The sequence below is a fragment of the Hyla sarda genome, chromosome 4, assembly GCF_029499605.1.
Source record: "Hyla sarda isolate aHylSar1 chromosome 4, aHylSar1.hap1, whole genome shotgun sequence".
Taxonomy (NCBI): Eukaryota; Metazoa; Chordata; class Amphibia; order Anura; family Hylidae; genus Hyla; species Hyla sarda.
The window spans coordinates 211,526,989-211,541,985 of NC_079192.1; the positions used below are offsets into that span (position 1 = coordinate 211,526,989).

General features: G+C 40.6%; 1 protein-coding gene across 7 annotated transcripts in view; it reads left to right on the forward strand.

The window, feature by feature from the left end:
- The window catches only part of CACNA2D1 (calcium voltage-gated channel auxiliary subunit alpha2delta 1), a 716,537-nt gene that overhangs the window by 647,926 nt on the left and 53,614 nt on the right, over nucleotides 1-14,997 (forward strand). For all 7 annotated transcript variants that reach the window (XM_056573410.1, XM_056573413.1, XM_056573409.1 and 4 more), the window contains 2 exons: nucleotides 848-908; nucleotides 1,928-2,025. In XM_056573410.1, coding sequence (XP_056429385.1) covers nucleotides 848-908; nucleotides 1,928-2,025 — 159 coding nt within the window. The remainder of the gene's footprint in view (nucleotides 1-847; nucleotides 909-1,927; nucleotides 2,026-14,997) is intronic.

Here is a 14,997-nt window from a genome sequence, read left to right on the forward strand (position 1 = left end):
ACTTTTTTTTTTTATTATCAGCTGGTGCCACAAAGTTAAACAGATTTGTAAATTACTTCTATAAAAAAAATCTTAATCCTTCCAGTACTTTTTAGGGGCTGTATACTTCAGAAGAAATGTTTATCTTTTTGGATTTCTCTTATGTCGCAACCACAGTGCTCTCTGCTGACCTCTGCTGTCCATTTTAGGAACTGTCCAGAGCAGCATATGTTTGCTATGGGGATTTTCTCCTGCTATGGACAGTTCCTAAAATGAACAGCAGAGGTCAGCAGAGAGCACTGTGGTCGTGACATAAGAGAAATCCAAAAAGATAAACATTTCCTCTGTAGTATACAGCGTCTAAAAAGTACTGGAAGGATTAAGATTTTTCAATAGAAGTAATTTACAAATCTGTTTAACTTTCTGGATAAAAAAAAAAAAAAAGTTTTCCACGGTAGTACCCCTTTAAGTGTAATTACACAAAAATATTTGTATTTTCTCTAAAGAAGTTGTCACTTTTTTTTTTTAGCAACCTTGTATTAGCTAATATTACCAATGTTTGAGATGCATGGTTCCTTATGGGTAATGCAAAGAAAAAAAAAAAAGAAACAGTTGTGTACATTAAATTTATCATCTTAAAAGTACACAAACGTTTAAACACATCAATTTGAGATGTAGGTTTCCTACTTGAGGGTGCATGCTTGACGGCCAATCTGTACAACCTCTTCCTAGCCGAAGTTGTGTCGCTGAGGGGAGAAGGATTGGTGTTCCCGGTTCTGACAACTTTTTTATTCATAGGCATCAGAGGGGCCAAATGAAAAAAAAAATGTGTTCTTTCTAATGTATTCTGCTTCATGTTTTCTTTTAGACTCTGAAACTCTCAAGCCTGAGTATTTTGACGATGTTGGCACCACTTACTTAGCTCCAAGGTTAATCAATTTTCTATTGCATTTAAAGCTTTATTTATATTACCTACTTTTTTACTTTAACTTATCAAATGCTTACTGTAGTCAAGTTTACGTGTATCCAATTTATTAAAGGGATTATCCAGGAATAGAAAAACAGAGCTAATTTCTAAAAAAAAAAAAAAAAAAAGAAAGAAACAGCACCACACCTGTCCTCAGGTTGTGTGTGATATTGCAACTTGTCTCCATTCACTTTAAAGGGGTACTCCGGTGCTTAGACATCTTATCCCCTATCCAAAGGATAGGGGATAAGATGCCTGATCGCGGGAGTCTCGCCACTGTGACCTCACGCCTCCGCCCCCGTGTGACGTCACGCTCCGCCCCTCAATGCAAGCCTACGGGAGGGGGCGTGATAGCTGTCACGCCCCCTCCCATAGACTTGCATTGAGGGCCGGAGCGTGACATCACACGGGGGCGGAGGCGTGACGTCGCACGCCGCACGCCCTGTAGTTGCCGGTAATCAGACCCGGAGCGAACACGGTCTGGGGACTGATTACAAACGGGGGGCCGCGTGCATGATCCCGGGGGTCCCCAGCGGCGGGATTCCCACGATCAGGCATCTTATCCCCCTTTGGATAGGGGATAAGATGTCTAAGCACCGGAGAACCCCTTTAATGGAACTGAGCTGCAATACTACACACAAACTGAGGACAGGTGTGATGCTGTTTTGTTTAAAAAATCAGCCTTGTTTTTATAATCCCGATTAACCCCTTTAACCCATAAAGATAAGCTAGGTAAAAGAATCAATTAACTATTGCTAATATGCATTTTAGATTTATGAAGAGGATCTTATATTTTTTATATAGTAAGACTATATGGGATACACTATGGGGGGGGAGATTTATAAAACCTGTCTAGAGGAACAGTTTCTGATTTGCCCATAGAAACCAATCAGATTGCTTCTTTTGGTTTTGATAAATTCCCTCCTATATCTATACACACTTATGTACTTTTGTATTTATTTATTTGTTTATTTTTTTCAGGGAATACTGCACTGATCTACAGATTTCCAGTAATAATACAGAATTCCTACTAAATTTCAACCAGTACATAGACACTAAAACACCAAGTAGTCCATTGTGTAAGTATACTTTTTTTACTGCAAATTAAAGGGGTTATCCACCATAAAATGGTTTTAGCATGTACCTGCCAGACAGTAATGGATATGCTTAGGAAGGATCCGTGCTTGTCTTGGGGCTAAATGGCTATTTTGTGAGATTATCATAATGCTAATGCTATCTTTTTGTGAATTGGCTTTTTCCTGTTGGAGTTACCTGTTTCCATTTACAAGTTCAATAATTCCTTGTTTGTAAGTGTGAGGTCTCTTTTCTTCCTCCCAAACATGAGCTACCCCACCCATTGAAACACACCTGTGCTCCCTTCAATGCAATAGACCAGTGTTCTCTAGTCAGGATGCCTCCAGCTGTTGGAAAACTACAGCTGATCAACCTCCTACCCAGCGGTCGCTCCACCCATTGAAGCAAAGTCAGGCTTCTTCTAGTGATATAATGTCTCAGGCCACACTGCAACCTGGGAAAAACTGAGACACCCATCATTTTGTATGCTGCTAAAAATAAACCTTGGGGCAAATAACACAGAAGAATTGTGAGACCACCATCACACACAGGTACAGACACTATATTATGAACTACTATTAAAAAATCCCAGAATACCCATTTGATTATAAATTGTCCAATTCATTGAAGTTTTGTTTACTTCACAAAATGCCTGCTATACAAATTTAGTTACAACATTTTCCCACCTTCATGATAGATTCTGATATTTAATATCAGCTATCACTAAACAGTCTATTAATGACTGCTGCACTGAGGTATTGGTTTATATTTTCTTAACAAAATGTCCCATATCTCAGTCATAAATAATTAATCAATAAAGCATTCTTCCTTTTGATAAATTTTTTGCCATGATGAAAATGTATATATCTAAATTAGCAATGGATAGAGTTTCTCCGAGACAATCGTGCTCAGGGGAAAAAAATCGGTGTCCAAAAAAGCGCTCTCTCCTCTGCGTCAGCTCGCGGGTATCGGATACAAATGGTGGTCATGAAAAGTAATAGCCTTGCTCGGTGGAGTAGTTTAGTAGTTGGAGTTTTATTGAGAAAAATCACAGATAACGCGTTTCGAGGGGTGGGACCCCCTCTTCGTCAGATCAAATGATCGTCAGATTATTGGATCTGACGAAGAGGGGGTCCCACCCCTCGAAACGCGTTATCTGTGATTTTTCTCAATAAAACTCCAACTACTAAACTACTCCATCGAGCAAGGCTATTTCTTTTCATGACCACCATTTGTATCCGATACCCGCGAGCTGACGCAGAGGAGAGAGCGCTTTTTTGGACACCGATTTTTTTCTCCTGAGCACGATTGTCTCGGAGAAACTCTATCCATTGCATCCTCCAGACGTCCCGGACCCACAGGACGCCACGGTGTGAGCCGCACCTCCTAAATTCAGCCATTCCCGTTGCACCGGGAGACAAGCACTACATGGTGTTGTGGCCAGTGCACAACACCCCAAGGTGAGCAAAAACTGTTCATACACCTTCTGCCCAGTGTATTAAGAACTACATTTACGGCACATTGTCGCGCTATTCTTTTTTGTTTCTATTTTTTCATATATCAAGTATATCTAAATTAGGGCATGCAATAGAAAAAAAAACTGTGCAAGAGCTGCTTGCCGCCCTTAAAGGGGTACTCTGGTGGATTTTTTTTCCCCTAATCAACTGATGGCAGAAAGTTATACAGATCTGTAAATGACTTGGATTTAAAAATCTTAATCCTTCCAGTACTTATCAGCTGCTGTATGCTCCAGAGGAAGGTGTATAGTTCTTTTCTGTCTGACCACAATGCTCTTTGCTGACACCTCTGTCCATGTCAGGACAGAAACTGTCTAAAGCAGTAGAGGTTTGCTATAGGGATTTGTGCCTGCTCTGTACAGTTCCTGACACAGTCAGAGGTGTCAGCAGAGAGCACTGTGATCAGACAGAAAAGAACTATACATCTTCCTTTGTAGTATACAGCAGCTGATAAGTACTGGAAGGATTGAGATTTTTAAATACAAGTAATGTACAAATCTATTTATCTTTTTTGGCACTAGTAAAAAAAATGTGTTTACCACTGGAGTACCCCTTTAAAGACCTGACAAATACACAGTATAGTGGGAAGTTATCAAAGACCAACTTTTTATATGCTGGTCTTCGCAAAACTATGTTGAAGTAAGATATCCCAAATTAGAGATTTGAAGAGATAAAGGACCCATAATACTAGCTTTAGCGCATTTTTGACTTGTCTTTACACCATAGTTAACAGCAGCTATGATCCAGCATGGAGTTAGTTCTACTGTAATGCATGCCAGTTTTGTAGTGTGAATTACCGTATTTATCAGCGTATAACACGCACTTTTAAAACCTAAATTTAGGACAAAAAGCCTGCCTGCATGTTATACCACTATAAATGTTCTGGTCACTGATTTAAAGTGGCTGCAGCATCGGCTGCTTGTTAAAAATCAGCAGCCCAGCTGTGGCCTCTTTAAAACAGTGACCAGCGGCTCCTGCAGGCCCGGACACGTCTCTTGATTTTCATATTTCCTTACCTGGCCGCGCTCCGGCCGGCTCCAGTAATGTGACGGGTCTTGTGGGCTATTTGGATAGTATGATGATTGATGTCCCCTGCCGGCTCCTCTGCACAGCATCAGGGACCTCACTCCTCATTTCCTGCAGCCGCCGCGGTTGACTGTGCTAAAGTGGCCGTGGCCGGGCTGCTAAACTTAAACAAGCAGCCGGTGCTGTGGCCACTCTGACTAGTGGCGGCTGCAGATAATGAGGAGTGACATCCCAGACACCGTGCAGAGGAGTCGGCAGGAGACGTCACTCATCATACCTTACTATCCACACAGCCCAACAACAAAAAACGTGGTCTCAAATGGCTGGAAGTGCTCAACCCCAAATGCAGTTGTGCATTTATACTGGGGGAGCAGATCCTGCCCTTGTAGTCCATTGCTAGGGGCGATCCCCAGCATAAAAATGCATACAATGGAGGATGCCTGCAGCGGACTACAAGTGCCACAATATAATCCTACACCAGATAGACGGTGTAGATGTGTAACAATTAGAATAATACAATACAGGAATATGGGTGCACTACTGTAGTGCACCCATATTCCTGTATTGTATTATCCACACAGCCCACAAGACCCGCTGAATTACCTGAGCCTGCCGGAGCGCAGCCGAGTAAGGAAATATGAAAAATAGGAAAAGCAGGGCGAGAGGGGGGGGGACAATGTGCAGGGGAGGATTATGAGCGAGGGGGGAAATAATGAGTGGGGGAGAATGATGAGGCAGAGGGGGGTAATGATGAGCAGGGGGATTATGAGCAAGGGGGGAAATAATGAGCAGGGTATTATGAGCGGGGGGGAATGATGAGTCAGAGGGGGGAATGACAAGTCATAGGGGGGTAATGATGAGTCAGAAGGGGGTAATGATGAACAGGGGGGGAATGATGAGTTCAGAGGGGGGGTAATGATGAGTCAGAAGGGGGTAATGATGAACAGGGGGGGGAATGACGCGCTGGAAGGAATGATGACGGGGGGAATGATGAGCAGGGAAATCACAGGGGATCAGATGGGGGGGGGGTAAATGTGGCACAGGGACTGATAAAAGGGGAGGAATGATGTAACACGGGGAAGGGGGGGCAAACTGAGGAGCAGGGGGAAGTTGGGGGGATGATGAGGCATGTAGTTCAGAACTTCCAAGTAATTTATTTTTTTTCTGTGACAATGAGGGTGCATGTTATACGCCGACAAATACGGTTAAGCTGTAACAGAAAAAAACACTCTCCTAAAATTCCCAAACACTTTTGGGAAAAGTGGCATGAGCAGTGTAAAAAAGGGAGAAAATAGCCATAAAATGCATCTTTATCATCTACAGAGTTGTCAGTGCCGGGTTTTTTTTTTTATTAGACTTATTGATTACAATGAAAACATAAAGATTTTAGAAATATAGGTAATGGCAAGGTAAGCAAAGCGAAGAAAAAACATCACTAATAATTCTTTAAAAATATTTGTCTGGCATAAAAACTAGATCTAAACAAGAGGTCATTTTCTGATGACACATTGCCTTTAAGTTGTTCAGTTACATTTTAAAACAGGTTTATCATGAAGCCGCTTTGATATTTCAATAGAGTTTTATTATTTAATATAGATGCTTACTGCCTTTTTGGTTGTGCCAATAAGGTACTTAGCATGTCTTTTGAACATTGAAACCACAATAGTTCTGTGTATAATAAATGATCTTCTAAAGCAATAACTGCTATTGTCTAGTTTATTTTGCCATTCAGTTCTAAGAACTCTATCTGTTGCTATCTAAATAGCTTTGTTTTTTTTATTAAAGATATTTAGCTGATGAAAAAAAACATTTAATTTAATTATAATAATTATTAAACACTGTTAAGTAAGAAAATAAATCCTAATTTTACCTCTTGGCAGAATATTTTACTCCTATTTTAAAATAAGCAGATGGTAAAAAAATTGGCAATGTCAATCACAAAGTCTGTACAAGAGAGGACAAGGTATAGTAAAAATGTATGCAGTGGACAGGGCTGACACACAGGGCAATTGTGTTTTGGCCTTGTGCCCCGAATTACTTGTACTCAGGGCGAACATGCAATTTTAAAGCTTCAGCAGAGCAGGAAGCTATAGGCTCCTTGCCACTTTATTCTCTAGGACACAAGCCACTTTAGGTTTGCAGTCTACAAGACCCAGGGATCACTTACAAAACATCAGCATCCCAGTACAGATAGGGCTAGGAAATCACACACTGTGATGCTTTTGTCAGGACACTACAATGACAGGTCAGTAGAGGGGTCAGGGAGTATCATTTGTATTATTTTCTGGAGAGAAAATGAAATAGGGGCTTTTTTCCATGAGTGAGCACTATTTGTTAGAAGTGGCACTTTTTAATGGAAAAGCGCCATTTTTCTATAAGGAAGTCTTATATTTCTTTGCAAGGGCACTATTTGCCAGGATATTTTTCTATTAGAGGGCACAAAGTTGCATATTTTTATTAAAGGGGTATTCCAGGAAAAAACTTTTTTTTATATATATATATATCAACTGGCTCCAGAAAGTTAAACAGATTTGTAAATTGCTACTATTAAAAAATCTTAATCCTTTCAGTACTTATGAGCTTCTGAAGTTAAAGGGGTATTCTAGGCAAAAACTTTATATATATATATATATATATATATATATATATATATATATATATATATATCAACTGGCTCCGGAAAGTTAAACAGATTAGTAAATTACTTCTATTAAAAAATCTTAATCCTTCCAATAGTTATTAGCTTCTGAAATTTTCTGTCTAACTGCTCTATGATGATGGCACGTCCCGGGAGCTGTGCATGATGGGAGAATATCCCCATAGGAAATGCACAGCTCCCGGGACAGAAAAAAACAACTCAACTTCAGAAGCTAATAACTATTGCAAGGATTAAGACTTTTTAATCGAAGTAATTTACAAATCTAAAAGAAAGAAGTGGAGTGGCTTTTGTTCTTACTACAACCAAAATAGACCTGGGCTGCCCAAGCTGTACACATCTACCCACGGTGTACCAATAATGGATTATTAAGCAGAAAGATTAATGGGGCTCAAGGTCAAGGATTTGAGGACACATGTGTATATATATTATATATACACCTGTGTCCTCAAATCCTTGATCTTGAGCCCCAATAATCTTTCTGCTTAATAATTTACAAATCTGTTTAACTTTCCGGAGCCAGTTGATATATAAAAAAAAGTTTTGGCCAAGGAATACCGCTTTAAGGTTGTTCTTTTCTGTCTAAGTGCTCTCTGATGACACGTGTCTCGGGAAGCGCCCAGTTTAGAAGCAAATCCCCATAGCAAACATCTTCTAAACTGGGCGGTTCCCGAGACACGTGTCATCAGAGAGCACTTAGACAGAAAAGAACAACCTTAACTTCAGAAGCTCATAAGTACTGAAAGGATTAAGATTTTTTTTTATAGAAGTAATTTACAAATCTGTTAAACTTTCTGGAGCCAGTTGATATATAAAAAAAAAAAGTTTTTTCCTGGATAACCCCTTTAAGTAGAGAAAGGAAGTGAAGTGTTGTTTTTATTGTTTTGGGACACTGTTTTTTATTTGAAGTCCCCCATTTTTGCCCCAAAACAGTGGCAACACCCCCCTTTTGTGTTTAATGTTAGTAGGGATCAAAATGTTGGGGAAGAAAAGGAGTATCATTACTGTCAAAATTGCCAAATAACTATTTAGGGAACTCAAATACATTTATTTAACATTAGCCATAATGTTAGTGTTAAATACCTAGCTGTCAATTTAAATCTTGGGGAAATGTTTAAAACATGATGCATGAGTAATGACTAGAAATGGGCGAATTAGAAAAAAATCAATTTAGCCAATTCGCAGAATTTTTAGAAAAAATATGGTTCAATCCGGATATATTTGCAGCAAATTGCTATTAAAAACTGCTATTTCTAGGCTCCAAAGAGCCACAATTGAGGTGTAGAACACTTTTCCTTGCTGTAGCACGCATAGGGAGTGTGCTGGGGTAGGGAAATAATACTGTTATTCAGTATGACATGCAGATTACAGGCGTCGCTATTAGAATCACTGCCGCAGAGAGTCTGGATGTGGCAGCAGGTTGGGAAACCATATGGTGTCACAATTGAAGAGATTAAAGAGATTTTTGAGATGTCAATTGAAGAGTTTAAAGAGATTAATGAGTTTAATGTGCCACCAGCGGCATAAGATCATATGGCGGCATAATGACACAGTCTGGAGCTGGCGGCAGCCTATGTAGAGTAGTGTGTCAGTTTGTCCTCCCACTCAGTGGTGCAGGCATGACCCGGGAGGGCTACTGGGTAGATCCTGCCAGTATCATATGCTTGTCTAAAATATTAAGCCATGCACGTGTAAGTAAACACGGCTGGTACTATGAAACTGCGAATGTGTTTATTTTTTTTTATCGTTCCAACCTGTTTCCTTGGATTTTTATGGTAATTCCAGAGCTAATATATGACGACAAGCAGCTTAAGGAGGGTGTGCTTTGAGGTGTACCAGTGGCTGGAGTGCATGCAAAGTTTCCTGGCCATTTTTAGGATGTCTTGCAGATCGGTGGAAGACTTAAGAAACTGCTTGACAACCAGATTGAACACGGGTGCCATGTTATGGTTTATTTTTATCGCTCCAAACCGTTTCCTTGGAGCCTGGATGTGGTAGCAGCCTGAAGAGACCATAAGACCATAGACAATTGAAGAGATTAAAGAGATTTTTTAAATGTCAGTTGAAGATTTTGAAGAGATTAACAAGTTTAATGTGCCAGTAGCATGAGGAGATCATATGGCGGCACAATAACACAGCCTGGAGGTGGCATCAGCCTAAGTAGGCCGCAGAATGGCACAATGACAGAACCTGGAGGTGGCAGCAGCATGAGGACAGGTGGCACATTTGGCTCCAGGCTTCCCACTACTGCCACCCTGCTGACTTCTAACCATGCTGCCACCTTGCTGGCTCAGCTGCTGCCTCACGGGCAACTTGCCACCCTCTTCTCCTGATGATGAAGAAGCCTCTTCTGCAGCCAGCTCCCACGTGTCTGCAAGTCACTGATATCATCCTCAAGTTCTTCAACTGTGTCTGTTTCAAGAGCCTGAACGCTCACCTCCTACGCCACTCTCCTCATCACTGTTACGCTGAGCGCTCCGGGTCCCTGCTCCTCCCCGAAGCGCTCGCGGTGTTTCTCTCCCTGCAGCGCCCCGGTCAGACCCGCTGACCGGGAGCGCTGCACTGACATTGCCGGCGGGGATGCGATTCGCATAGCGGGACGCGCCCGCTCGCGAATTGCATCCCAAGTCACTTACCTGTCCCGGTCCCCGGCTGTCATGCTCTGGCGTGCGCGGCTCCGCTCTCTAGGGCACGCGCGCGCCAGCTCTCTGAGATTTAAAGGGCCAGTGCACCAATGATGGTGCCTGGCCAAATCACCCTGATTAGCTTGCACCTGTTCCATGCTCATATAACCTCACTTCCTCTGCACTTCCTTGCCGGATCTTGTTGCCATTGTGCCAGTGAAAGCGTTCCCTTGTGTGTTCCTAGCCTGTGTTCCAGACCTCCTGCCGTTGCCCCTGGCTACGATCCTTGCTGCCTGCCCTGACCTTCTGCTATGTCTGACCTTGTCTCTGCCTAGTCCTTCTGTCCCACGCCTTCTCAGCAGTCAGCGAGGTTGTGTCATTGCCAGTGGATACGACCTGGTTGCTACCGCCGCAGCAAGACCATCCCGCTTTGTGGCGGGCTCTGGTGAATACCAGTAGCTTCTTAGAACCGGTCCACCGGCACGGTCCACGCCAATCCCTCGCTGACACAGAGGATCCACTATCAGCTAGCCGAATCGTGACAATCACTACTTGCCCGCTTCCGGAGGAAGCGGCGCATGTCTCCTCTACATCTTGGCTGGGCAGTAGCTGCTGACTGTGTTCTATGACACAGGGAGCTTAGTCCTCTCGCTGCGACTCCTGCTGAAATGCACCCCTACACTGCTGCGACCTCTGCCGGCACCTGATAAATGTAGGCCTCTGCCACTCCTCTGTGCACGGCCTGGCACTTCTCTACCTGACATAGTTGTAGAACAGTGGTGTGCATATATATTTTACTTTTTATAGAGAAATACACCCCTATATGGCTGCACAGAAACTTGCGTAACACTCAATATGTTTATATATATATCTCTGCTTTTACACTAGCAGGCCACTATACACTTTAAACAGTGAACACTTACAACAGCACCAGAATGGTTGCACCAGAATTAAGCATAACAATCTAGTAAGTCTTTTAGTGCTTTTACACTTACTGCCCCCTATTAGCTTTAACCAGAAAAAAACATAGAACTGAGGAGTGCATTTATTTTTCACTTTTTTTTTTTACAGTAATACACCCCAGTACGGTTGCAATAGAAAAAAACATACACACTCTCTCTCTCTCTCTCTCTCTCTCTCTCTGAACTGTCCCTGCCTGCACTATGGTTGCCTGCAGTCTTTGAATGGGGAGTGCTTTCTGTGATGATCTCAATTGGCTGACTATGAAACTACATAATTCTACACTCTCCCATCCTGCCTGCCTGCAGTGATACAGGATTGAGATCAATGGATTTCCCTTGTGCTGATCTGTATTGTCAGTAACGCGGATTAGTGACCACACAGTGTTTGCTTTCTCTCTAGCCAGAATGAATGCGAGCTTGAGGTGAATGGATTCATCAGTGTAAAGAGTAAAGATCTGTATTGTCAGTAACGGTGATTAGTGCTCACACACAGTCTCTGCTCTCTCAGCAAAACGGGAAATGCCTGTCTTCAGCAATGGCTGCCGAATATATAGGGCTGTTACATCACAGCGCTGGCTGGCTGCTGATAGGCTGCATGCTGCCATGTGACTCAGGGTTATCCCGCCTACTCGCCTTCCCAGACTTCCTTGCCCTAAGCCCCCCGGGCCCACACAAAATGTAGTGAATGAAGCGATTTGTTACCACGAAGCGTGAGGAAATTCTGAATCGTTCAGAATCAAATTTTTCATGAAATTCAGAGTGAATTTGACTTTGTCAGCTTCTATTCGCCCATCTCTAGTAATGACCATAATAACATAACATGTATACATGCATACAATATGACTAGCAATGTATCAAGTCCAGTCTATTACACAATAACATACATGCACACAATGATTAATAGGAATGTCAGTATCTAGATATATGCAAACAACCCTAAAATATAATAGAAAAATATCTTATTGTCTATTAAAATAGAATATCTTATAGGTAGGTACAGTTAGTCGGCACTACTGATTCAGCAGACTTAATGTTGTGCGGTGTGGGTCTGGTCCCGGTAATATAAAGTGGAGGTGTATAGCTTCCGTGGGGTGCACAGATATATAGGTAGCAGTTTGCAGTACACAAATGGCAATTTGTAGAGAAAAAGGCACTCACCACTTCTGAAGCTCATTCTTACTTTATTCGTGCGATAGGAAACGTACAGACAGGTTGGGTTAGGACGCCAACAGAAAGCCTTTCTGTTGGCATCCTAACCCGACCTGACTGTACGTTTCCTATCGCACGAATAAAGTAAGAATAAGCTTCAGAAGTGGTGAGTGCCTTTTTCTCCTATTAAAATAGAATAATTACAGCAAAAATAAGTGGTCTACAGAGATAAAATAAACCGATATTTAGCAAGCTTGAAAGTTGTAAACATTGGCACAAATTAAGATAGCCCACCCATATTACCAATAAAATCATCTTACTCTGCACTTTTGATTTTTTCCATCATAACTGGAGGTATATTGAAAATTTTCTTTTTTTTTGTCAATATTATGATTCTGATGATTTCTTGTTGTTATTGAGCCTCCAGAGTCCAAAAACAGTTATTAAGTCCATGAATAAAAAGCACACTGACAGAAACTCATACCCATGATTGACATTCATGCATTTTGGTGCTTTGGTGTATGACTGGATATTAGCTGGAAATGATGAATTTATTCATGTTTGCATGTATCTGTTTTGAACTCTGACACAAATAATCACATGGCCCATGCAACATTGTATTACATTTCCTCCATATTTAATAAACAATGTGTACAGTATGTTATCTTTTCTTGGGTAACATGCATGGAAACAAAATGACTTCTGTCCTTCCTAATATTACTACTCAGGAAATAACAGGTTATGATGCTGAACTTTATCTAAAATATTAACTATAGTACTGGGAAATTATGTAAACTGTTTATCTTTAAAGTAGTTATGACGTTTTCCTGTTTAGGCAAAAGGGCACAACATATCAGTTATTAGTAACATTAGTAAAACTTAGGGAAAGAGCTGCTAAAATAATTCACACACATTGACAGCACAGTGGCTCAGTGGTAGCACTGATATCCTAAGTCACTGGGGACCTCAGTTAGAATTCAGTCAAGGCTAGCACCTGCTGGAAGTTTCTATGTTCTTCCTGTGTTTTCCTGGTTTTCTTCCACACTCCACACAAAAAATAATAATAAAAAAAGAAACATTTAGTTGATTTCCTATAAAATTGACCCCCAAGTGTGCAGAGACTAATGCGAAAAATGTTCATTTCCGTAAAGCGCTGTGGAATATGTTGATGCTATATAAGTAAAAGAAAGTGAATGGAAGTAAATAACATGATATAAATCAATGATGATGGAGACATTTCTCAACTAAATTTAACTAGTCTCATCAGGGGACACTACAGTTAACTTCTACCCAGCTTGAAATGGTTGTTCCCAGACACCAATATGTGACTTACAGGTGCACACTAAATGAAGATAAGGTGGATTGGAGGTTTAATATTTAATTATATAAATTGTCAAATTATTATTATTTTTTTATGCTAGACTAACCCCATAGTGACCATCTGTGTTTACAGCAACCACTAAGGGGCTTTAGGCTAGGCTGTTGAATTTCCATGGTAGCCAAAAGTCTTTTGAAGCCGACAGGCCTGTTATGCATGGGTCAATACATAGTTATGCTGAAGGCATGGCTGTGTACCTTTCCTGTCAGCATAATTCTAAGAAGCGTAGTACACTGCACTACAATAGTAGTGCAGTGTATTATATGATCGATTAGAAGATTGCTGGTGAAAGTGACTGTATGGGACTAGCTTAAAAATAACACAACTTTAGACATGGCCACACATTCACGTGTTGTACTTTGATGTATTGCTTCTGAGCACAAATACAAAGACTAACATCAGATAGTTAGTGTACGTTTTGATCATAGTGTACAAGCCCCCTTGCCACTTTACGGCCACTTGATTAATGTGGGTCCCATAGTTGCGCCAGGTGATGACCACCACAACTGCAACACCTATGCTCATAGGAAGAATAACCCAATGGTCCAGCAGCTCCACTACTGTCAGATTTATTTGTGTGCCTACAAATGTTGCCTTCCTTATCTTTCCTCCTGGCCCTGTGTCTCCAAGAATGGAGGTCACAAGATCACTAACTTAGAAAAAAAAAAAAACAACATGATTGTGCAATAATATATATATATATATATATATATATATATATATATATATAAACTATATGTGACTCTGTGTGGCTACTCAGTAGGTTGAATGGAATTTCAGATTGTTGACGGTTTTGCCAGCATGTCACAGTATTGTATTGAATTTGTATTATGACAAATTAGAATTCTTAACTAAACTAAAGAAAAGGTTAGGATGAACATATCTCTATGCATTTTACCTCAGCTGGAAACAGCATTGATGTAAGACTTACACGTTGCTTTTCTCCTCCAGTCAGTCTTTGCTCAATATTATTGGACAGCTAATGGACCTAAATGGATTTTCTGTAACATTTTACCAAAAGTAAAAATGAAAGCAAACGATTAAGACAATATACTCTAAATGCTTGGAGCTGTACAACTAGCTAGGTTTTCATATTATAGTTAGTGTATGATACTAGAAACCTGAAAAGACTATTGGGGTTTTTGAATATATTTTTTTATTATTTCATTGTGCTTACCTTGGTTTGAAAAAAAAAATCTGATTGTTCTTCATTAAACATTTTGTTATGTTTTATTTTTTTGCAGCTTGCATGTTTTCACCTACAAGTATACACAGTGTAAAATTTCCCAACATATTTTATTTTACACTTTTTTGCCCATGATCACCAAAAAAATCCATCCTTTTTTTGTTGATAACATATAAAGATGTGCATGTAAAATAAAATGTGTTCGGAAATTTTATTCAGTGCGAATTTAGCTTCAGGCTTCTCTTTCCCTTTTGGACTTAAGCCCCTCTCTCCTGAAAGATCTTCTTAGCTAATCTTTTGTTTTGTCATAAATCAACTTGGGAGATTGTTGAGGAGAAGTGAGAGAAGAGCTGGAAAATTAGCTTTTAGGCAGCTCCTGTGATAGACTTCCCTCCAAATGTAACAAAAAAGCCTGCAATGTGTGTAAAAACATGCAGGCTGCAGAAAACAACTAACAGATTTCAAAAAAAAATTTTGTT